General features: G+C 37.5%; 2 protein-coding genes, 1 long non-coding RNA gene, 1 other non-coding gene and 1 pseudogene across 8 annotated transcripts; 3 read left to right on the top strand and 2 right to left on the bottom strand.

Moving 5' to 3' along the window:
* Positions 1-29: 29 nt before the first annotated feature.
* On the top strand, positions 30-2,883 carry LOC121949137 (adenosine receptor A1-like; annotated as a pseudogene). The gene is made up of 2 exons (XR_015779567.1): positions 30-1,182; positions 1,307-2,883. The product of XR_015779567.1 is annotated as an adenosine receptor A1-like (transcript).
* LOC148190242 (uncharacterized) lies at positions 981-8,295 on the bottom strand. 4 transcript variants are annotated; one of them, XR_015779578.1, is made up of 4 exons: positions 7,953-7,987; positions 4,317-4,371; positions 1,482-1,555; positions 981-1,177 (listed from the first exon to the last, which is right to left on the bottom strand). It is a non-coding gene; the product is annotated as an uncharacterized LOC148190242 (long non-coding RNA). The 4 variants fall into 4 exon arrangements; XR_015779576.1 differs by lacking the exon at positions 7,953-7,987 and adding an exon at positions 6,040-6,128; XR_015779580.1 differs by lacking the exon at positions 4,317-4,371 and having other exon boundaries at positions 7,953-8,295.
* LOC121955213 (putative N-acetyltransferase camello) lies at positions 2,970-6,772 on the top strand. The gene is made up of 2 exons (XM_042503064.2): positions 2,970-3,123; positions 5,592-6,772. Exons 1-2 carry the CDS (start codon positions 3,106-3,108, stop codon positions 6,273-6,275), a joined length of 702 nt encoding a protein of 233 aa, XP_042358998.2. The 5' UTR covers positions 2,970-3,105; the 3' UTR covers positions 6,276-6,772.
* A 776-nt stretch (positions 8,296-9,071) lies between the features above and the next one.
* trnat-ugu (transfer RNA threonine (anticodon UGU)) lies at positions 9,072-9,144 on the top strand. The gene has a single exon. It is a non-coding gene; the product is annotated as a tRNA-Thr (tRNA).
* A 3,471-nt stretch (positions 9,145-12,615) lies between these two features.
* cyp24a1 (cytochrome P450, family 24, subfamily A, polypeptide 1) lies at positions 12,616-23,486 on the bottom strand. The gene is made up of 12 exons (XM_042508287.2): positions 23,073-23,486; positions 22,704-22,894; positions 22,524-22,617; positions 22,349-22,442; positions 21,188-21,279; positions 20,233-20,344; positions 18,984-19,129; positions 17,404-17,570; positions 15,441-15,519; positions 14,920-15,117; positions 14,193-14,310; positions 12,616-13,081 (listed from the first exon to the last, which is right to left on the bottom strand). The coding sequence occupies exons 1-11, from the start codon at positions 23,328-23,330 to the stop codon at positions 14,194-14,196; spliced, it is 1,548 nt and encodes a 515-aa protein (XP_042364221.1). The 5' UTR covers positions 23,331-23,486; the 3' UTR covers positions 12,616-13,081; position 14,193.
* Between the last annotated feature and the right edge of the window lie 222 nt (positions 23,487-23,708).

Genomic DNA, 23,708 nt, shown 5'->3' with positions numbered 1-23,708 from the left:
TGAAACGCAACACTTCTGTTTTTGCTCACATTTTTCACAGGTTTAAGTTGAAATTCTAAGATTTTTTGCAGGCACTTAATAGATATGTTTCTCTCAAATTTTGGTCAAAAATTTGTTAAAATCCATGTTAGTGAGTGTTTCTTCTTTGCCAAGATATTCTGTCAACCTCACAGGTGTGACATATCAAGATGCTGATTAAACAGCATCATTACCACATAGATTTGCCTTTAGATGGTCACAAGACAAGGTCACTCTCAAATGTGCAGTTTGATCAACACAATGCTACAGATGTTACAAATTTTTAGGGACTGCGCCATTGGCGTGCTGACTACAGGAATGTCACCAGAGCTGTTGCCTGTGAATTTAATGTTCATTTAAGTACCTTAAGCCATCACCAGTGTCTTCGTTACAATGACTAACGGCTGTCATTTCGAGGCCTGGTGAGCTAAATGAGTATGCAGATTAACTTCCTTGAGGCAACCTCTGAAAGTTTGCGCAGAAGTTTATCAGTTTTGCAAACCAACTATGGCATCAGGTGTTCGTGTGGCTGCTTACAGAGGAAAGCGGGTCTGTTTAGAGGTAAACATGTACGGCAGGCTATATTTTTATTAAGTAGGTGACTCGGTGGCTTCCTCGGTTTTGGCCAGAGAGCTTGCTTTTTGGCACTTCATATAAACTTCTGCAACTGTGTTTTTTTCTCAGACCTGTAGAAATATGGGTTACATATTATTAAAGACTATACAAGGTTGAGGACTTCCCTTGAATACTTCATAAGGGCGCAGCACATTCAGGCTGAGACTCACATTAAGACCTGCGACATCATCAACCAAACATTATCCAGATAGAGAGCACAATGGATGTTGGAGAGGTGAGCTATATGTTGTTGGAGGTGCTCATTGCTGTTAGTTGCTGTTTGGGTAATATGTTTGTTATTTTGGCACTATGGACCAGTAAGAGCATCCAGCAGCCTACCTTCTGCCTTATTGTCTCCCTGGCTGTGGCTGATTTTATGGTTGGCTGCGTGGCCATACCACTGGCTGTGGTGGTGGACGGACGAGTGTGGACTTCATTCTACGGCTGTCTCTTCATCAGCTGTGTTATCATCTTGTTGACACTTGTCTCAGTTTTCTTTCTTATGGCAATTGCAGTGGACCGATTTCTGCGGGTGTGTATCCCTCTAAGGTAAGATCATAGAAAACAAATCAAGAAATGTCAAAAAGCCAGTGTATTGTTCATTTTGTGTCACTATGGTCAGAACACACATGCAGTTGTCGATGATACCAATCAATACTGCTTCTCTGTTTAGGTACAAAAGGACTGTAACACAGAGACATTCTTGGCTTGTTGCAGCAGCATGTTGGCTCGTCGCAGTTCCACTGAGTTTTGCTCCAATGCTTGGATGGTACAAGCATGAAACCTTATCTAAGTCAGTCAACTCTACCATTGTCTGTAGTTTCATAGATGTGATCCCCATGTCATACCTGGTTTACTGCAGTTTCTTCCTCTGCAAACTCACACCTCTGTTGGTGATGACTGCACTCTACGGCTACATTTTCTGCAACATCAGAGCAAACCTCAGAGATAAACCAGGCAACAGTTCCCAGAAACAGTCTCAGAGCTACCTGAAGAAAGAGAAACAGCTAGCAGGATCTCTATCTCTGGTCTTGGCTCTGTTTGCCCTGCTCTGGATACCTATCCACATTACACATTGCATGGCTTACTTTGGTGCGCCGAGTGATGTTCCAGTAACAGCAGTCTATGTCAGCATCCTGCTTTCTCATGCTAACTCAGCTGTAAACCCAGTTGTGTATGGGTTCAAAATACAAAAGATCAAGACAGCGTACCTGAAGCTCTGGAACCAGTATATATGGAGAAGACAATCAAGGATCTCAGATGAGCCAGATGACAGACAACAGTCTCAGTAGTAACAAGAACAGTCTGGCCAAAATTGAGTGAAGGAAGATTTCCTTATGTGTTTTTAATGACTATTTGAAGCTAAAAACGTATTTTTTAATACAAAGTTTTAAAAAAGCAAGTTAAAGTTTGGGCATATTTTGCTAGAAAATTTGGAGCATAAAAACAATTTATTGAATTCTAGTGGATTTTTATGCAACAATTTGTGCTTTTTTGTTTCCATCAGTTGTGTTATTAGATAAACTGTATTTTTTATAGATTTTGTGGTTAGCTGTGTGGCCTTAAAAAAAAATGTTTGTACATACATTTTGTAAGAATGTACTTCCTGTCTGAAATTTCTCTCATATTTCTTCCACCACTGTTCACAAAGCTCTTATTGCTTGACTGCTTGACAATTTTTCCATCTGACTGAAATAGCCATCACTGAGCATACACTAATATTGCTAATTGATATATTGATTTTATTCCTTCTTGAAACAAATTGAAAACAAGAAAATCTGCATTAAATTACCATTCAGTGTATGTCATTTGCACACAGAGCCAAAAAAGGCCCCTCGTGCCCACCACCTGTTGACACCACTGTGCAAAATTATAATGAAATTGTTACTTTTTGCATTAAAATCTGTGCTTTGTGTGTGTGTGTGTGTGTGTGTGTGTGTGTGTGTGTGTGTGTGTGTGTGTATGTACTGCTGACTGCTTCTGTAATAAATCAGTACTGGAAGTCTAACCTTATCCCATGAAAATTATTACCAGTGAGCTAGTGGACGTTTGGTATGTCAGTGGATGTGAGTGGATGAATGATTACAGCCATTTGTGACAACATCATAGACTTTGCAGGGCGGGATATCTGGAGAACAGTATGGAAACATTAGCAAGTGGTACTTAAGTCAACGGTGAAACAGAGGAATTTATGGGTCAATCACTTGGTGGTTTGAACTTTGTTCCCACAATTATAAATGATTTTGCAAAGATTCTGTGAGTGGTGTAATCTTTAATTTTCCACTGTACGGTATTTTGACCCAACAATGTTTTGATGTTATGTCAAGATGACTCTACGCCGTGTCAGTGTTATGATAATGTTAATGTTACTATGTTAAAGTTAACTTTTAAATCGGTTTATAGTACTTCTTCTCATGTTCAAAGTTTGAACCATTAGTTGGACCGTGCTGCTCCTCGACAAGGACCAGTTTCATGTTTTGTCTAAATAACGTAAGTAAAGAGAGCTTTAATTTTCATTTAAGTCTGATGTCGTAATTAGAGGACAATTATGCTATTTCAGACTACTTCGTACATAGGTTTCTGGCACACATAAGACAGTTAACAAGCCTGTACTCAAGACACAGCCAGTGTTTAGTTTCTTGCATAGATTGTATAAAAGAAGAACTGTAACCTAAGTCCAGGTTAGTCAGCCAGTTGTAAAGCTGCATTGCATGGATCTACTGTTGATTGCTTTGTCACATCAGCTGAAAAAGTCATTTGCAAATGGAAAGCTAGTTAGTATCATGGAACCAATGGACCAAATAAAATACAGGAACATATTGCAGATAGTAGTGTTAGTCTGTGTGCAATTTATTTTGCAGTGTTCAATCAGCAGGATGCATGTTAATCACAGTCAGGCACTGTTGTGGCCGATTCAGGTGCTCGCTTGAGGCTACGGAGGATACTGACTGCAGTTCACTTAACAGCCTCAGATATGTCCTTTCCACCAAATTAGCTCTGGTTCCTCAACCGATTCTGTTCAGGATTCTTAAAACCTTGGTGCTATCTAGTGAACCAGCCTGCTTTCCACCAGTTTTTAGCACAACTGTTGTAATCAAAGATGTGCCAACAACAAGGGTGTTGCACATTACACAACAGAAGTAAACAGTGGAGGTAAACCTGTGTATTGCATTACCTGCAAACTTTTGTTTTGTTAATAATAGGGCTATAAAAGGATTTTTTTTTAAAATTGCGATTAGTCACTGAATTTCAATAGTTGATCACAATTAATCATATTTCTTTAATTGTATGTTTACAGTTCAATAATTTTGTATTTCAAAACAGTTTGTAAGTGCATATTAACAAGGTAAAGCAATTCTTACCAGATTGCCTTAATTTGGGAATCAAACGGTGGCTGGTCTGCTGTCAATTTACATTCATTTAACAGTGCTATAGTTAACTTCTTAGATTTAGTTTCATCCCCAGGTCTGTGGTGATTCGCATACTCAAAATAGTTCTTTGCCATCTTTGGCAATTCAGTTGCCCTGGCTGACATCAGTCTGATTAGCTGCACCTGTGTGCTCAGCTTATAGGTGGTGACAATTTCAAAACTGTTTAGGGACCCCAGTGTGCTGACATTCCTGACAACTTAGCATGAAATAGTTGGTACCACTGGATTCCTCAGGTCTTTTAGTTTTACATACCAATATCATCCCTCTCGCCCACTACAGCCTCGACAGGAATGTTGTCCAGGATTGCCTGTGATTAAAAATAGTTAATATGTTAACTTAAATAGCACTTGACTAATGTGTTAACTCTAACAGCACTAGTTACTACAGATATTTGTTTTTTCTACTGTAATAACTACTACTTTTACTGTTGAAAGATTCATCTTTTAAATCATGATTAATCACAGAATTTCTGTAGTTAATCACAAATAATTTAATCACGTTTTCAATTCCATTATGTTGCATTTCAAAACAGTTTTGAAGTCCGTGTTAACAAGTTAAAGCAATTCTGACCAGATTGTCTTGATTGGGAACCAAGTAACAGCAAAAACACAAAGTGGGCATGTCTATAAAGGGGAGACTCATGGGTACCATAGAGCCCATTTCACTCAGATATCTTGAGGTCAGAGGTCAAGGGACCCTGTGAAATGGCCATGTTGTTTTCCATTGCCAAAATTTAGCCTAACTATTGAGCATTATTCAGCTCATTTGCTGACAAGCCTAACACTGCTGGATTTCTTAAGTCTTCTATTGTCAAATGATACCAGTGTCATCACTTTGGCTTTAAAACTGAGCCTGGCACAGCCTCTTAAACACAGGAATGTCAGCTGGCAGTTAACACAATTTTAAAAAATCACTGTGTTATGTAGGAATATTAATTACGTCACAATTAACACGTTAATACTGACAGCCCTAGTTTTTACCCCCAAAACAAGAATGAAATAACTATTAATGAAACGACTGCAAAATCTTTTTTCTTACAAATTCTCATTCAACTTCTCCATTGTTGCATTCTCCATCCTCACTTTCCAACCTGTAGAAACTGACACGCCCACTGATGTTGTCACAATTCGCACCTCAGTTCAAAACCTGCATTTTTTGGAACCAAGTTTTGGGGTTCTGAACATATTTATTTTGGGTCAAAATGCTCTGAATGGTGCAAAATTAGGTGCAGGAACTTAAAGAGAAACAATTCGATGTTGGTGGAAAAGGGGTAAGAGAGAGGTGTCAAAAAAACTATACTGATAGTTACAGACAGAGCCTTTAATGCACTTTTGTGCAGCTGTTTTCATCTGCTGAACTTATGCATTAATGCTTAATTCCTATGAGTTCGCTTAATTTAAAATACTGATTTTTCACTTTATCAGTGTCTTGAGCCTTAGTTTTCTGTAGACAATGTACATTATGATTGTCTAAGGATTTATCTTAAGATCCAAAAATTTCACAGTTCTGTATTCTGTTTGCTTCTAGCTCCTCTTGGTCATGCAGCTGGTGATCCGCCGATATCGTCCCTCAGACAAGGACGCAGTGCTCACCCTGTTCAGCAATGGTATGCAGGAGCACATCCTTCCATGTTTTTACAACGCCATGACCAGCCCTCTCTACCTCGCCATCTCCCTGGCTCTGTGTGTCGCTGGCTACCTGCTCGGCTCCGTGTTAGGGGCTGTGGTGTTACCAGGAGTCTGGATGGGCCTCCTATACTACTGCTGCCATGACCTATATGCCAGCTTAGTCAGGGAGATAGTGCAAAAGGACATGCAGGACATCCCTGGGATCTTTCTGAGCCGACCAGATGACTGTTTCTGGGTGGCGGAGGCTGAGGTTGATGGGAGGGCCCAGATCATGGGTACAGTGGCTGTAGTGGCCAAACTAAGAGGGGAAGACAGACACGCGGATCTGTGCAGAATGATCATCTCACCATCATACAGACGGATGGGCCTGGGCTTCAGGTTGGCTCAGACTGCGGTCGACTTTTGTAAGGAACGAGGCTTCTCCAAGATGATGCTGGAGACCAGTTCTCCAGCCACTGCTGCTGTGGCGCTGTACGAGAAACTGGGGTTCAGCCACGTCCTCTCATACACCGAAACGCAGCTCTGTGTTTGGAAGGTAATGCTGACCAGGGTGAAGGTTGTAATAATGGAAAAGCATCTGTAGTCCTGAAATAGTCCTGATCTGCTTCTGTGATGTTCCTGTTATTTTACTCCATATATTTAACACAACTTTGTCTCACAAACATGTCAGACCAACTTATCTGTATGTTTGTGAGATGGACAAATTGGCTTGATTTCTTTAAAAAAAACCCACAACATTGGAAGAAGGAAGAATTGCAAGAAATTGGAAAAAAAGGCAAAGGGAAATTCTTAAAAAAAAACAACTATATATATATAATTTTTAAATGGGAGAGTAGAAAAAAAATGACCTGATAAAATGCTTAAAAATTCTAATAATTCTGTAAAAATAAATATGATTATAAATATGGTTCTCTGGCCTTTTTTTTTTACAGCTTATATAAAAAAAATATATTTTCCAGATTGGAAATTTCCCAGATTTTCCAGATTTTTTTTTTAATAACACTTGCCTCAAATACTGTGATTTTATTTCATAAATGATTTATCACATTTAACTGTCTTCTCACAAAAACAAGCAAGAAATAAAACCATTCTAAAGGTTTAACGTTGCTGTATGTTTTTTATTCAACGCGTCATTATCTTTCCAATAGTCACTTGATGCATCCTTTTAAACTGTTAGTGAGAAAGTTTTGGGTTGTTGATTCTAAAAATAAACAGCAGATGGCGCCATTTATCTAAGTTTCGTTGAGATGGAGCTGAATCTTAACCTTTGAGGTCATAGTGTATGTCCGTGTTTCCCAAACCACTCCTTGTGTACTATTTGTCCTGCACGTTTCAGATCTCTCTCTGCACCGATACAGCTGACGTAAATGATCAACTCATTATTAACTCTTGAAGCTGATTGATGACTCGCTGGTCATTTAATTCAGCTGCAATATCAGCAGAAATAAACATATTTCCGGCCTGATATAAATATATAAAATACTTATTTACATTTTGTCGATTATCTCGGTATTTTATTTTAATTACCGCCCATAAAATTAATTAAAAAGTGCAAATAAAGTGTCAGCATGGGAGAAGCTTTTACTTCTTAAAACCTCAGGGAGATATTTTTGTGAATCCATTTTTTATTTAAATTTTCACTTGACTTACTGTATATGATGTTGAAAGTTTCAGTTTTTATAAAACATTTGCTGAAGGCACTTGCACAAAGTTTAGTGTTGGAGTTTGTTATATTCCAACAGATTTTCATTTTTATTGTAAATGTATATCTGCTCCAAAATACCAGTTATTGCTCTCATTAACTCCTAATAATCAGTATGGGCCCTAAAAAAAAATAGCCTATTGGTCAACCCGTATATGGCTGTTGCAGTCCAGCCAAAAAAATGACATAGCAGTAAATGTGATAGAGTGCTTGTGAGTTTGGCAGCACAAAAGCTTGACCAAAATTAAAGTCTGAATGAATGAGTGATTGTCTTGTCTGGGTGCTTACTGTAGGTCTTACATTTATGTCAACAAAAGCTAAATACCTGCACACAAGAATAAAATGAATGAAGAAAATTTTCTTAGTAGATGTGTTTTTATTGGGATTTTTTTTTTTTTTACAATAATTAAACATGGCATCTCATGTGCTGGTAAGAAACACCTACGACGTACTACGAACAATACAAACTATAAGAGTGATACCCCTGGTGTTATAGTCGTTTCTGACCCGTCAAAAATACTTTTTGCTTGCCTGCTAATGAAATTAAAGCCATATTACCTCATTATCTCGGCGGAGTAAGTTTGAAATCCCCGGTGAAGTCAGCTCGGTAAAGCAGGCGACTCCAGGAAGTGGTGGGGCGGGACATGAAAGTCATACTGTTCTGTCATTGGCTGATCTGTCAAACATGAACAAGATCGAAGCAGATTGGTTGCGAAAAGATTGAAAATTTAGGAAAATAGCTGTGATTGGATGAGAGTACACCAGCCTGCGGCCGTTTTCACTACGCCTTAATATAATGAAATAAAAAAGCAATAATAATAATAATAAATAGCCTAAGTACCCTACAGATAAATACTTAAGAAAAATAAACAAATAAAAATAGTTTAAGTAAGACTGTCCTATTTTTATTTATATTTTGTACTATCCCTGTATCCTATGGTTATTTGAAGGTTCTGACTTGCATTTATTGCAAATTCAATCAAATTTTATTAATGAAGCCCATTATCACAAATCACAATTTGCCTCAGAGGGCTTCACAGCATACGACATCCCTCTGTCCTCAGACCCTCACAGCAACTGAGGAAAAATTCCTCAGAAAACTAAAAAAAAAAAAGATACATAGGAAAGACACAGAGGTGGTGATGGGGGGGTTTCACAATAACATTACATATATATATGTCAGTCATATGTTTGTAATAATAGTGGAGGTGTGACATGTACAGTATGATATAGTGCTGGATCGAGACTTGATTTTCAGACTCAACAAAATCTTTTTAAAAATAAATTTCAGCCTATAAAAATATAAAGAAACTTGTTTTCTGTGACATAACTGATAAAATAAAATAAATTTCATAAAAGAGTAAAGTAACATAAAGTCAGCGCAAGCAGCTTTTTGCCACTGAGTGGCAGTATTATACACTTTTAGTAGCGAAGTCTACACACGAGTTCTGCGTCCTGTTGCTCAACAAAACAACACATACCTCATACACTTGATTGTTTTGTCTGGTTTTTAGCCATGCACAGACTGTAGTTGATGTTTTTGAGTATCGGTGTGCAATTTTGAAAGAAGAAAAAAAGTCTGACATCATGTTATAAAGACACAAACAAATTTCTCACTAGCCTGTCTGTGTTCACACACTGATTACCTGTGATATGTACACCAAGGAGCTCGTCAGCGGCTCTATAGCTCAGTGGTTAGAGCACTGGTCTTGTAAACCAGGGGTCGTGAGTTCGATCCTCACTAGGGCCTGCGAAATAGGTGGAGTTTTTTTTCTATGTCACTTGTGAATTACCGGAAGGAAAATGAAAATGATCGCATGAGCTATAAGATGACACTCCATCTGATCCACAGTCCGATCAATTGAAACATCTGTAGTATTTCTCTGCTAGAAAGTGGTTTTAGTGAAAAAAAAACAACCATTAAAATAAAAAAAATAAACTTAAAGCATTACCATAAACTAAGCTCAAACTGTAAAACTTTTCTTTGTGAGTTGAATGCACTTATTGTAAGTTGCTTTAAACCAAAACGTTTGCAAACTGCATTGTTAAGAAAATTTTATTGAGGATCTGCATTATTTTATCTCTGCTTCTGTCTATTGTCTATATGTCTGCATGTTATGCTTAGCTGTATGTCATTGCTTCATACTGTGTGCATGACTATTTGTGCTAAAAAGCTTTAGGTTGTTGCTTTGTGTTAGGTGTTTTGTGCTAAAAGTGTAAAAACTAAAATGTTGCTGCTGTGCTAATGTGTTGAACTGTTATTCTGCTGTTTCCTGTTGATTTGCATGTTTGTGTTCTGCTCATGTTGGGATTTCTGGTTTGTTGTAGCTGTTGCTGTGTTTATAGTGTCCTGCTGCCATTGTTATGTGAATTTTATCATTTTACAGGCTTCAAAACATTTAAGGACTATGGTTAAAAAATTAGTCTGATGGATTTATACATTTTTACAGAAATTATTTTACAGAGATTATTGTGTGTTGTCCTTTTTTTAAAAAAATGTTTTGTAACTATCTAACTAAACTAACTAAATAACTAACCCTTTAAATAAATACCAACCTTTTGAATTTGCATCAATAGAAGAGTTATTCTGAGTGATATCTGCACTCTTGATTGACTCACTACAGACAACAGTACAGTTTTCCTTCCTTATGTAACTGAAAATATGTAAAATAACTCAACACTTTGTTGATGAAAATAAAGACATTTATGTTACTCATTGTGTCAGGGGTGACAACATTTTTCCTGATTGGTGAAGCCTCTTTTAACCTCTCCTGACTGATTCATGTTTTGATGTAACCTGAGGTCGCATGTGAGCCTGTAAGCCTCACGGCAGTCATGTGAGTCACAAGAATTAAGGTGTGAAGCTGTGTGAAACTACCAGGGAGAGGATCTGAGGACAACAAACGTGAGAAATGGATGGGTGGTGTTGCTCACTCCTTTGAGGACAGGCTGTCCTCAAATTAGCATCACTTGTCCTTAAGCTTGAGGTGAACTAAGCAGTTGTGGAAAATGTAAAGGCTGCTTGAGTAAAAGTACCAGGACCACCATGTAAATTTAGTCAAATACAAGAAAAAAGTCCTGCAGGTATAATTACATGTAAGCAAGTGTTATTGTATCAGGAAAACATATTTAAAGTTTCAAAAATTAGTATGTGTTAGGTTTAGGGGAGAATATCGTAAGCAGTCGCACACCAAAACAGTGGGGAATACAGGTTGTTTAAAATGCTTTTTCAAAATATGTGTTGCTTTATGTAAAGAAATCAATCTAAAAAGTATTTTGTGACCATACCAAACACCTTAAATGGAAAAAATGACGAAAAAATACATTTTACACTGAATTATAGTAGTAGAAAGAATAGAAAGCAGCATAAATAATTTAAACTACAGAGGTAAATATTTAAAATTGTACTTAAGTACAGCACTTGAGTAAATGTAGTTAGTTACTTTTCACCATTGCTGCTGAGTCTTGACTTCAGAATTGGGGCAACATTTTTATATTTTCTTTTTTTATATATAAACTGTAGAAACAATTTTCCAAACACTTACATCCATGCAGTACTTCATTTATCATAATGCTTATCATATGGACTATCCAAGAGCATTTAAAAAATATTTGAAAGCTTTCACAATTCCCTCATTTATTTATTTATTTATTTATTATTTAGTGTATTTAGTTTAGTCTCATTCTAAATAAAGTAACATGACATATAAGCTCCTAACCTCATAACTCACTTTCGTAACATAAATAGCTCTCAACAATAGACAATGATATTGTGTAACATGATTTTCAGATTGTACCGTTAGGTCAGTATGTTAAAGTAACGCCTGGAACTATGAAAGGCAAAAGACGCAAACCGTATTGACCCTCACTGATTATGAACCTTAGATAACGTTCAAAAGAAACTGAGATTGATATATAGCTACAAATCTCACCCTAAAGGAGATCAAATAGATTAACAAGTATTATAAAGCATAAAATATCCTCTTAATTGTAATCTTCCATGCTGTTATTACCAAACTGTTGATATCAGAAAATACTGAGCAAACATCCTTAGTACTCCACACAGATTCCAACAATTTCACTCAGGACAAATAGAGTCGTATCTTATCATAGGGTTGTGATGCTCCTGATATTTACTAACTAATTTCTGACTTTCTCAGTGGCTAGAGCACCGGTCTTTTATACCTGCAGTCACAAGATCAACCCTCATTAGGGCCTGTGTATGACCTTTAAGTTCTCACATTTGCATTCTCATTTGTATTGTTGATTTCTCTGAATGTTACTGAAGGAAACAGAACAGAAAGTCACTCACAGTTTACATCTAAAAACATCTCTGTAAAAACACGGATGCAGCACAGAAGATTTATTCAATCAGCAAAATATCAAGGTGGACATCCAAGATTAGTGTCAGTATCTGACCAAATGTCTCCACTTCTGCTCCTGAGATATCATGTTTGATAACGGTGGGGAAAAGTGTTTTTTGCAGAACATTTTGATGTCGCAGTGAGGCTGACCTTTGACCTTTTGGATATAAAATGTAATTGCTTAATCATCTTATCATATTAGACATTTGTGTGAAATTTTTGTCATAATTAGCAAATAAATTATTGAGTTATGGCCAAAAACATGTTTTGTGAGGTCACATCGACCTTTGACCTCCAAATTCTAATAAATTCATTGTTGAGTCTAAATGGACGTTTGTGTCAAATTTGAATTTGAGGTAATTTTACTTTACTTGAGTATATTTTAATCTCATGGGGAAAAATGAACTTTTTACTCCACAACAATGATTTGCTGCCATTACTTACTTGTTAATTACAAATAAATATTTTTGTGCACAGAGTATATACATATACTGTATATAAATACTTCTGCAAAAATTAGTCATGTGTTTAAAAAATTAATTGGCAACTATTTTTGAACATTTTTAAACCAGTTTTTTCCCTTTAAAACCATTTTATGGTTCCAGCTCCTCAATGAGGAATTGCTGCTTGGCCTTTTGATATGAAAATTATATTATTATTAAATAATTTTTAAAAAATCTGCATTGAGTACTTTTACTTTTAATACTCAAATACATCTTCCTGATTGTACCTACATACTTTTAACATTTTCAATGCAGTGCTTTTACTAGTAACACAGTATTTTTACAGTTTGATACTGCACTTTCACTTAAGTACAGGATCAGAATATTCCCCCCAATCACCTGTGACCATTCCACTTTGTTTGAAAGTATTTAATATTTGAGTCTTATAATAAACACAGGCTTAGCTTTAATTTGTACACATTTGTTTTTGTGAATAAAATATGTCTCTACACAAAACAATGTACAATATTACAGTGTTAAAATGACAATTTATATACAGAATGAAAAATAAACATGACATTTATATTTATATATATATAAGTTATTAAACAAGGAAAGTAATAGATATTTACATACACAGCTGCCTCGGTACAACATTCAATTTGTACATAACAACTGGTATTTTGGTCAGTCATTATCAGTCAAAAGCAATAGTTTTAAATAAGTTTGAGGTATTTATGGCATGATTACATGTGAAAAAATTTCTGTCTGCTTTTTCTATTTACAGAGCAGCAATACAGGGAGTCACTGGACCGTCAGCGCAGTGGCAACAGAGGTATCATCTTTCTGTCATGACGTCCACAAGAGATGAATATGGAGCCTGAGAGAGGAGGGAAAGAGGGAATAATTCATTAGTGCCAATGCCACAGTGTTTATGTGCTTTTGTAGTTACGGTGAATGAGAAAGCTAGTTTAAAGGGAGAGTTGGACATTTTGGGTGATTCGCTCATTCGCTTTCTGGTGGAGCGTAAAATGAGGTAGTCGACCACTCTCATACCTGCACAGAAAAACTGAGCTTCAACAAGTTGGCTTAGTTTAGCACAAAGACTGGAAACAGGGCAAAACAGCTAGCCTGGCTCTGTTAAACGCTTCCAACGGAAGCTCACGAATTCACGTCATCCATCGCCTGATGCAAGTGTGAAAACAACAATTTACAGTTTTAAGGGCTTTATATACCACACTAAAGTAGCTACGACCTTCAACTTCCTGCAGTCTCTGATGGTAGTCTGTTAACAGCTCAGAGAGCCAAGAAAGCCAAACACGGCAAATTTTAATTTTTGTATTGATTAAACAAACAAGATATAATGCACTAGGGGACTGTTTATTACATATAAGGGGCAAGTCAAATAACTTTTAAAGTGCTGGGGAAGGATTTGTGTTTTTCATTTTATTTAAGGGTGAGGACGTATTTAAATAGTTAAATTCTTTACTTATTTCAAATACCATCCGATCTCCAATTATTGTAGAATTTTCTAATTTCTGATGGTTCTTCAAGTTATCATTTTTAAGGAGGATTTGCATTTTGCTTAAGAAATTAACTGTTTGTTTTGGAGACAACTCTTGACTCACCGCTGTTTGCTTGTTGTATCAACTCCAATACTACCTACATTTGATGTGAAAATTTAACAAAAAAAACTTCCCCTCTCTGATAAATAAAGTACCGTCCCTAATTATTAAGCTTTTGAGATGCCGCATACAACACACAGAGGTTGAATTTTTCAGTTTTCAGTCTTTGTGCTAAGCTAAGCTAACCGGCTGTGGTTTCATATTTAACATACAGAGATTAAAATGGTATCAATTCTCTCACCTAACTCTTGAAAACAAAGAGTGTTATGTTTCATTTCATTACATGTCATTCTGTGTCATATTTCCCAAAATATCAAACTATCCTTTATTAAAAGGAAAACCGGAGATCCAAGTAGATCTACTCACCTCATCTTTCTCTTTTGATGAAGGCAACAGGAAGTTCTCTGTTGGGAACCAAAAGTCCTGAATGGACCACGTCAAGCTCCTCGTTATCTGTTGCTACGATCTCATAGTCTCTGACCAACTGTGGGAAAAACAAGCAGAGATAAGTTAGTTTGTTGTTATGCAAAGTCGAGTGTCTTATTGAACAATTCTTGTACATGGCTTTAACCCTTTGAAACCTTGAACCTCTTTTCTTGTGGTGCTTTCAGAGCCCCTTGCAAGTATTTAAACCTTTAAATCCAGAGCAAATTGGTCCCAAAAAACATGAGAAAAAAGCAATTATCAACGTGGTAAGAAATGTTACAAGAAATTAGCTGATTAAGTAAATTATTAAAAAAGGGAAATGTTTAGATAAAAAAAAAATTAAAAAAAACTGTAGAAAACTAGATTTTTAATTATTAGAATTACATATTTAAAATTATGTTACAGAATTGTATAAATTGTTAAGCACTTTTCCAAGTCTTGTTTGCCTTGGGTTTTTTTCTTTTTTTTCTTTTTTTTTGTTTGCTTGTTTGTATTCCGTTGTGGTTTTCATGTCCTTTACTTACTTTACATGTTCTTGTACTTTTTTGCTAATTTCTTGCTAATTTTGAGGTCATTTCTTCTTTCATTGCCTTCTTCCCAACTTTCCCATTTTCTCAGGTTTCAAAGGGTTAATGCGACTAATAATGTGTCTATAAACTAATCTTACCCAGCACATGGCTAGCCGTAGCTGCAGCTCTGCCAGCCGTCGGCCGATGCACATCCTCTTTCCGATGCCGAAGGGAACGTGTGCGAAAGGGTTGATGGTGCTGTTTTCCCGCAGCCAGCGCTCAGGTTTGAACTGCTTCCCATTGTCATAGTACTCCTCGTTGGAGCTCAGTGCGTGGCTGTTGATCATTAAAACTGTCTGTAAAAGAATGAAAATACCAATAAGTTTTATAGATTTAAAAATTGTAAGACCTAGTTTAAAAGCAATGCAATCGATAATAGATTACAGTGGAGACAGAAAACTGTAGATTACGAGCAAAAAGTAAATAAAGAACTTGCACAAAAAAAATCTGATCCTGCCATGCCATTTGCCGAATTGAACATGCCATTGAAGTTGCTCCATTTAGACTTTGTACAGTATTTGAGCGCGTTTTTGTAACATTCAGACAGTCAAATGTAAATTAATACAAGAATGTAATCTGCTCATGTCAGGTGTGTGTTAACGACAACTAAGCCACTTACTCCTTTTGGAATGGCATAATCTCCCAACACAGTGTCTTTGTCCAGGGTCCTGCTGGTGAACGGGACTGATGGCGATAACCTGGAAGAATTTGAAGGAAAAATAAGCGCATGGGAATACAGCCTCATTGAAGTTATAGTGTTGCATGACATACATATCTAAGCTGTTTAACGGGAGCTAAACATACTCCCGATGTTTTTCACGGTGCTAGATGAGGTGAGATATAATCTCCAGTCAGGGATCATACACATTCCCTGTGTGATGCATTTATGGCATTAGCCTTAAATAACATGTTTGCCAACTTGTGACCGCACAAGAAGAAGGGGAGAAAGTGGGCCGCATTAGGAAGTGATTTGAACGTGACCAACACGGTTTTAAGCTGGGATCAGTGGTTGCTGGCCATGTAACCATATCTCATGTTTTTGAGGCAGTCATGTGTGTGAGTTTTGCCTCTTTAATCTCCGTGGTACCGAGTGAGTGCATAATGCAGACAGTGAGACTGATTGGAAAACTGAGGATCTCATTTACTGGTGAATGTTATGTTGTGTCTCGTCAGTGGTGGAGAAAGTACTCAGATCCTTTACTTAAAGTGGACCCTTTCTTTATTTTCTATCACATATATGACATATATATAAATGTGGCCAAACCTTCAAATAATTAGGTAAACGTATGCAAAACCACTGGCCTCAGACTGTTCTGAATTTTCATTTCCCTATGTTTTTTCACTCCCTGGCTGGATCCCTGCGATGCCGACATACAGAAGACCTGCTAATGCTGACCAAGGACTTAAGGCTTAAGGAGACAGGCGCTAATAAAACAGCGTTTCAGACAGAGGGTGAGTACAGGTGTTTTTGCAACAATGCGACATGTAATCATGTTTTAATAGAAACCCAAAATATAAGTATGAACTTGAAGAGGGGTATATTATGTACTATTTAAGTAAAAATAGAAATACCATAATAAAATACATCTTTACAAGTAAAAATCCTGAAATAAAATTTTACTTAAGTAAAGGTTAATTATTATCAGAAAAATGCACTTAAGGTATCAAATTACGCAGAGCGGATCCTTTCAAAGTATCATATCATTATAGAATATTATATGAATCTGTTTCATGGCTAACAAATACATGTAAGAATATTTTCATGTTGTAAGTGTGGAAGATATATCATAAAAGCATATGTGTTTTACATGTAAAAAGTGTTGTGGAGTAAAAAAGTCAAATATATCTCTCTGAAATATAGTGGCGTTAAAGTATAAAGTAGCTTGAAAAGGAAATTCTCCAGTACATCAAAATTGAACTTAAACCTTTGAGACATGAGCAAATTGATTTGATGTCTTTCAAAAACATGGGAAGAAGGGAATGAGTAACTTAAGATTAAATGACCCAAAAATTAGTGAAGAATTTGTAAAAAGTACAAGAAAATTATGAAAATTAGAAAATAAAACCAAAGAAAAATAAAGTTAACGGGAAAAAAAAACAAGTAAATGACTTGAAAATAGTACTTAAACATAATAATAATTCTGCAAAACAACTGTAAATGTATAATTATGATCATTATAAATATAGTGTTTGGGACATTTTTCTGTAGTTTCTTTAAAAATAGCTTTTCAAATCTACTAATTTGTAGAGCTTTCCTTGCCAAGCTGCTTGTTGGCTTCTTTTTCCTCAAGTTTTTAAAAGAAATCAAACCAGTTTACTGGTGTTTGAGGGCAGTGATGTTGCTGCAGGTTTCAGGGTTTAAGTACAGTACTTGAGTAAATGGACTAAACAGAGTAAATTGCACTACTGGTAGCATGTGTGGCTACACGCATTTTTAGCTTGACTGCGAGCTTTAACAGTTGGAGGTACACTTCATTTGGAAACTAACTGCAGTTTATTGCTGGCTTATCATTTCTCACACTGTAACTGTTGCTGGACGCTTCGTGCAGCTGTTATATTTTCTGCGCCCTGTTGTACTGTACCTCATAGACTCCTTGAGGCAGGCCTTGAGGTAGGGCATGCTCTTAAGGTGCTCTCCACACGGGTCCTCGTCAGGAGCCACCACTGCTCTAATCTCCTCAAGCAACTTCCTCTGGGCATCGGGGTTACGTGACAGGTTGAAAATAGCCCACAGCATACTGTTGGCAGTCTGAGAAACGTAAAAACAGCGAGAGAGAGAGACAGAGAGACGAGGTGTCACTTAGTGTAGTGAGGCAGCTACTCTAAGTGCATTCCTTTGTGGGGTCCTGAAGGGAGCTGAGGAATGTTTGGGGTCCCTCAAAGGCTCCTCAGTTACATCCACCACATTCATTTCCCACTTTTGAAGCACTGTAACTGCAGCAGTTTTTTTCTTCCCAACTCAAAGGAAAAAAGGCGAAAGGTAAAACATTTAAAGGGCTAACCTGCAGTCATAACTATAACATGCTGTGCCGAAGCAATGTGATGATCAAACCTGAGAGCATGAACAGTAAATAAACAAACAAAAAAAAAAAGCAGGAATAGATGGAAATAGCTTTAAAGCAATACCTTTAACATTTGGGGAAACATTTTAAAAGGGATAGTTCAGACTTTTTGAAGTGGGGTTATATGAGGTTATCAAACTCAGTGTATTACATACAGTAGATGTCAGTCGGCACGTCCCCAATTTGGAGAAGCGGCAAGAATACCAACATGGAGCAAAGCAGTGTGCTGCTGTAGACGTAGGCAGCAGCAAGAATGAATTTTAGCCACAAAAAAAAATCAAAATCAGTGAAAGTGTACTCTATGTTGAGATCATTTTCACCGCTTTAACTTTCCTTCAGACAGCGCGTCCCAACAAGAAAGCCGTGAACAGACTCAGTTCCCCATCTGCTCACCTGAAAACCACCAGACTTGTTTGACAAAACAGTCATATTTGCTTCCCTGAACACAGGAGCTGCTAGTCTGCTGCTGTCTCCATCAGTTAGTTTGCATTATTGTGTGACTTTGGCGAGTCCAAACTAACCCCTTTAAATGCCAAAGTCACACAATAACACAATGCAATACAACAATATAACTGCTCAAGGCAACGGTAGACCAGCAGCTCCTGTGTTCAGTGATGTTGAAACACGGTTTTTCTCAATGGTGTTTGGCTTTAAAGAGAGTGATACAACAGCTTCCTTTTCCCATTGGAAACTGCTGACTAATATTAAGGTAAAGCAATGAAAATATTCTAAATAGAGCATACACTTAAATTGATATAGATGTTTTTTTGGGTGGCTAAAATACATTTTATTGCTGTCAACTGATCCATATGGGACTCTAACCTGCTTCTCCAAAGTTGTAGCTAGCTGAATGACGTTTACTGACTATGAATAAATATTTCACACAACCCCACTTTAAAACATCCAAGCTATACCTTTAATAGCTTTCATCCCGAGAGTCAAATGAGATTTCATCCTGAGAGAAATGAGATAAGACTGATCTGATATGAAGGGGTATCATATCCACTCATCTCAGCAAGAAAGCAATGAGTATTTCCCAAAAATATCAAACCACTCCTTCAAATGAAACATGTTTTTTCGAAGTGTAAAAAGTTGCTCACCGTCTCAACACCTCCTATTTGCAGCTCTGTGATGGCTGCATACAGCTCCTTCTTGGAGAGACAGCTCTGGTGTAAGATGTCACCGATTAAGTCATCAGGAGCTCTGTTGGCGTTTCTTTTCAGCTTCTTGTCGATGTAGACTTTAGCTGAGGAAACACAAAGCAGCAAATATGCAATCACACCATTATACACTAAATTAAATCTCATGGTTGTCTCATAATAATTTTAGTGTATTTGCTGTGTATCTGTCTCGTGTTCCTGTTGAGCTATCAAGAAAAAAATCCAAAAACTTCAGTTTCTTCAACATGACAATTCGCATCTTTTCTTTGCTTTACATAATTTTAAAGACTATGTTTGCCTGTTGGTCAAACAGGAAAATAACATTTTAAGCCTTCATCTTGGGTTTGAGGACATTTTTTAACTATTTTATCAATCGACAAATATGATAGCAGTAACATGTCCCACCTGTGTTACAGTGTTTGTAATCTGGATTAAGTTATATCAGAATTAAGGTCATTTTCTTTGGGCTGCCTGTATGATCCCTGTATCACTGTATGACTTTTGCATTAGACTGTGAGATCAAGTTGCAACATGTGTGAAGTGTGTGATCAAATTCCCACTTTTATATGTGCAGGTCTGGTTTTGTCCTCACATAACATCGCATCCATATGATCTGAATCATAAGGAGGACCGCCGATGTGTCTCTACTTTCTGTCCTTATTTGAGCCCTGACTGTTGTTGTGAGTCACAAGCTTATAAAGGCTGAGCAGCGTTAAAAAAAAATCACACAACACAAAAACAAACTATGTCTGACTGACACTCCCTGCTCCTAAAATGATGACGTCAGTTGCTCTCAAGCAGCCTACAAGTGCTGTTTTCTTGCCACCAAATGACGGAAAATTGTGTGTTTATGTGTGTGTTTGTGAGTACGAGGTAACGAGCTACAGCACAACCAGCATCATCATCTTCCTGCCTCTCTGCCCTCCCTCCCACCATCTGCTACTACAAATATTTGGCAGATTTCTCCCTCTTAGGTCATGCAGTTTACTACGACTCTGGCTGTCGTTTACCCAGAGTGCCAAGTACACAAAAAACACAGAGGCACTCAGTTCAACCCCTCCTCCTCCCTCTGTTCCTCTCTATCTGTCCCCTGACTAGAACTGAGCTCAAACTGGTTTGTACATCACTGAGGAGTGAAGAAAAACTGCATCACAGCTTTGTGAAGTGTAGTATTTGTGTGCGCTTGTACCTGTGCTGAAGATGCGGTCCCATGCTTCTGTGTGTTTCCGCCATGGATTGGTGTTGAGTTTCTTGTGGAGCTCCACCGGTGTGACCATCATCATGCCAAATGTGCTCATCATCTACAGAGAAAGACAAAAACTGTTAACCCTTTGTAACTTGGAGAGCCATCACTTTTCTTGTGCTGCTCTCAAACACTTTTCACAAGTATTTAAACCTTTGAGAGTTCAGCAAATTGGTTTGATTTTTTTCAAAAATTAGGGAAAAAAGCAAGCTGGTGTAATTTTTTTCAATATATGGGGGGAAAGGGTGCACTGAGCAATTTGGTAAGAGATAATCACAAATTGCAAGACACTGGTAGATTTAGAAAATTATTTTTAAGAAAAGCTGGGAGAAAATGTTGAGGAAAAAAAGAAAAAAGCTATGCTCATTACTTTCATAGTTACATATCTGAAATTAGGTTTCAGATTTTTAAAAGAATTGTCCTTTTTTTACTTTATTTTTTGTCCTTTTTGATTAATTATTTTATTTATTTTACTAATTTTGTGCTAATTTGGGGGTAATTTCTTCTTTCTTTGCTCATTGCCTTCTGTCCATGTTTTTAAAAGAAATCAAGTCAAGTTGATCAGGTTTCAAAGGGTTAAATCTAATTGCCATCCACTCACACTGAAAAACTTTGATGCAATCTTTATCTTCTGTTGTTTCTTACACCCTCTGACCTGTGAGACCTTTGTGAGCCTTCCCTTATCACCTCCTGACTGAATGGTATTGGTTTGCCCCAGTAAATCCCAGTAAGATCCCAGTAAATACAGTGAGAGTGTCAGTCAGACACTGAGCTGCTGCATCACCAGCTGATCTCAGGATGAACCTGATGAACTTTTTCAGAATCACAGATCATCCCAGGTGTCCTCTCCGCTTCGGTACACACCGCTGCTACCAGTGGAACAAACAACAGGCGTACTCACTGTTTTCACTGCGGTGATGAAGTTCATGGCTTCCTCGTTGACTTTCTCCTGCAGGAGACCAAATCTCTTGTCGTAGAGGACGAGGCAGATGGCTGAATGATGCAGAAAATATATGATTGACATTCAGAGCCTGAGCTGCACAATCAGACTTTTTGATTCTCCATGTGGATATCTACTACTGATGGTAAAAAAAAATCTAAGAAAGAGGTCACAAAAATAAAAACAAAATAATTAACTGCAAAGCAGATTAACTGACTGACAAAGAAATAATGTGCATGTATACATGTGAAATTATTTTCCCCTTAAATAAAAACATAACAGAAGCAGACTTTTATTTTGACAAAATTGAAGACATTTACACTAAAATTTAATGCAGAAAGGTGCAAATTGGTTTAGAAATTACATTTTTTACACTATTTTGTTTTTGTTAAGAGGCCCCACAGCTTTTAGGCTATTTGTCTTATTTTAAGTCACTTTTATTTAAGGGGCACATTTCAAAACCAAAGAAGTTGAACCAAAGTGCTTTCTAGTCGAGGCAGATGGGTTAGGATCAGTCTGAACACAGGTTTATATGATTAAAGAAGTAAAAGGTGCATAAAATGAAGTAATACATGAAATAACACAATGAAACAGTAATAGAGAGCAGGGAGGACTAAAAAGACTTGCACAATTGAAAGCAAGAGCAAAATAAAGAAAGAGGATCAATTAAAAAAAGTCGTAAGAGACATTTAAAGTACAACATGTGACAGCAAACTAAAGATCTTTAGATGTTTAAAGATGACTTTTTCATCCATTTTAAACACATTTATAGGTTTTTTTTATAAACTTAAGTGTGTTGACTCAGCAGAGCTAAAGTTAAATGAGAAAATTTTATTCACAGGAGTATAAATATTTGAAAGCAATTTACCAAGAGACCAAGAGCCTCCCAGCATTATATTTCTATATTTTTGAATTCCCACCAAGCGCCCGAATTTTGTGTTTTCTTTACATTAACGAAAACATTCTCCCCATAAATGAATACTTATAAAAACACAATAAAGTGCTTAAAATGCTGAAAGAATACCTACGCCCTTTGGAGATGGAGAACCTAATTAGCAGATGAACTAATAATGAAAATAATCATTCCTTGCAACCAACATGAACAAATAAAATTAAACTTACTCTCAAACGACCATTTATTGAGCTCGAAGTACAAATCTGAAATCTCTCCATTGACGTTCGTCTTTCCAATTCTGCCAACGAAGTCCATCAACACCTGCATTCACAGACACGAGCTGTCAGTCATCGATCACCAAACACCACACGAGACAAAGACTCTTATTTTTAAGTGTCTTACCTCGTTTATTTTGCGATCAAGCTTCACCACCTCTGTCGGCTTCATGAGCTTCTGCTGGAAAGCGCTCCTCACTCTCTGCCAGTCTTCCCCCTCCCTGCAGACATAAACACGCTTTAACCTGCCCTTGCACTTCAAGTTTAACAGTTTTGGACAGTTTCTATGAGAATGAACGAGACTTACAGAATGAGGAGTCCGTACGCTTCGTCTCTCATGTCTCTGTATGCAGTCCAGGGTTTGATCTCCAGCCTCTGAGGGTAAGTTCCCTCCGTCCTGTAGAGCGACTCCACCAGGCAAGGTGCGCCGATGTGCACCGACTCAAAAGAGCCCAGCTTCATCCGGAAAATCTTGCCGAATTTCTTGTGATAATCAACCTAAGATAAATTCAAGGTGTCATTACTCTGTCAGAAAAACACGTAATTTAAATTCAATATTTTTCGTTTAAAATTTTTTTTTTGCAGCAGCAGCAGCAGTGCTTGAAAAAAACAAAACAAGTTACGTTTTCATGTAAAAGAAGATAACTGCAGAATGAGACATTAATTTTTACTTTACCAGTGCCTCGTGTTGTCTCATCAGACCTCCTTTCCAGATCAGCTGAGCCAGACTGCCGATGAGCGGCCAGTTGGTGGGTCCGGGAATCGCGTCCAGGCCGTGCGCACTGGAGGCAGCGTGAGGGCAGCGCGCAGCCTCCACAGCATCCTTCTCCTCCAAGACGCACACTGAGGATGTTGGTTTGAAGTGCTGCAGCCCGACAGACTTCTTCTTCAGCAACTCAACAATCTGAGGGACCTTTTGGATCTGCGCCCTCATCCTCAAACTTTTAGATTTGCTGGTTAAAAAAAATCTAAACAGCAGCTGTTCTTTGTTATCTTAGGGGTTTCTGATTTCTTAGAAGTGTCACACCTTGCTGCAATATATATACCCTGAGAGTGTTTATTCCTGCTGTGCACTGAGCCAATCAGGGGCCGGTCCTGCATGGTGTGGCCGTCGAGCCCACCATTCATTTATCCACGTTGGGAGGGTCGTATGACCCCAGATAGACCGAGGAAATGCCCTCACCCCCCTCACTTTATAAATAAACACACAGGCCACATCGGAGGTGACGCGGTTCGCTTGAACCGTGTTTCAGAGCGATTGAAAGAACCGAAACTTTGGCAGAGCAAATACTACTGCCACACTTCTGCACCG

This window comes from Plectropomus leopardus, chromosome 2 (genome assembly GCF_026936395.1).
Source record: "Plectropomus leopardus strain MGB_pleo_1.0 chromosome 2, ASM2693639v1, whole genome shotgun sequence".
Classification (NCBI taxonomy): Eukaryota; Metazoa; Chordata; class Actinopteri; order Perciformes; family Serranidae; genus Plectropomus; species Plectropomus leopardus.
This window is presented reverse-complemented; position numbering and strand designations above follow the sequence as displayed.

Excerpts from the sequence above, each read along its gene's own strand:
- cyp24a1 (XM_042508287.2), bottom strand. The coding sequence starts at position 23,330 with ATGAGGGCGCAGATCCAAAAGGTCCCTCAGATTGTTGAGTTGCTGAAG. Across the intron at positions 22,618-22,703 it reads GCGTACGGACTCCTCATTCT|GGAGGGGGAAGACTGGCAGA; the intron begins GTAAGTCTCGTT and ends TTATGTCTGCAG. Across the intron at positions 22,443-22,523 it reads TTGATCGCAAAATAAACGAG|GTGTTGATGGACTTCGTTGG; the intron begins GTAAGACACTTA and ends CTGTGAATGCAG.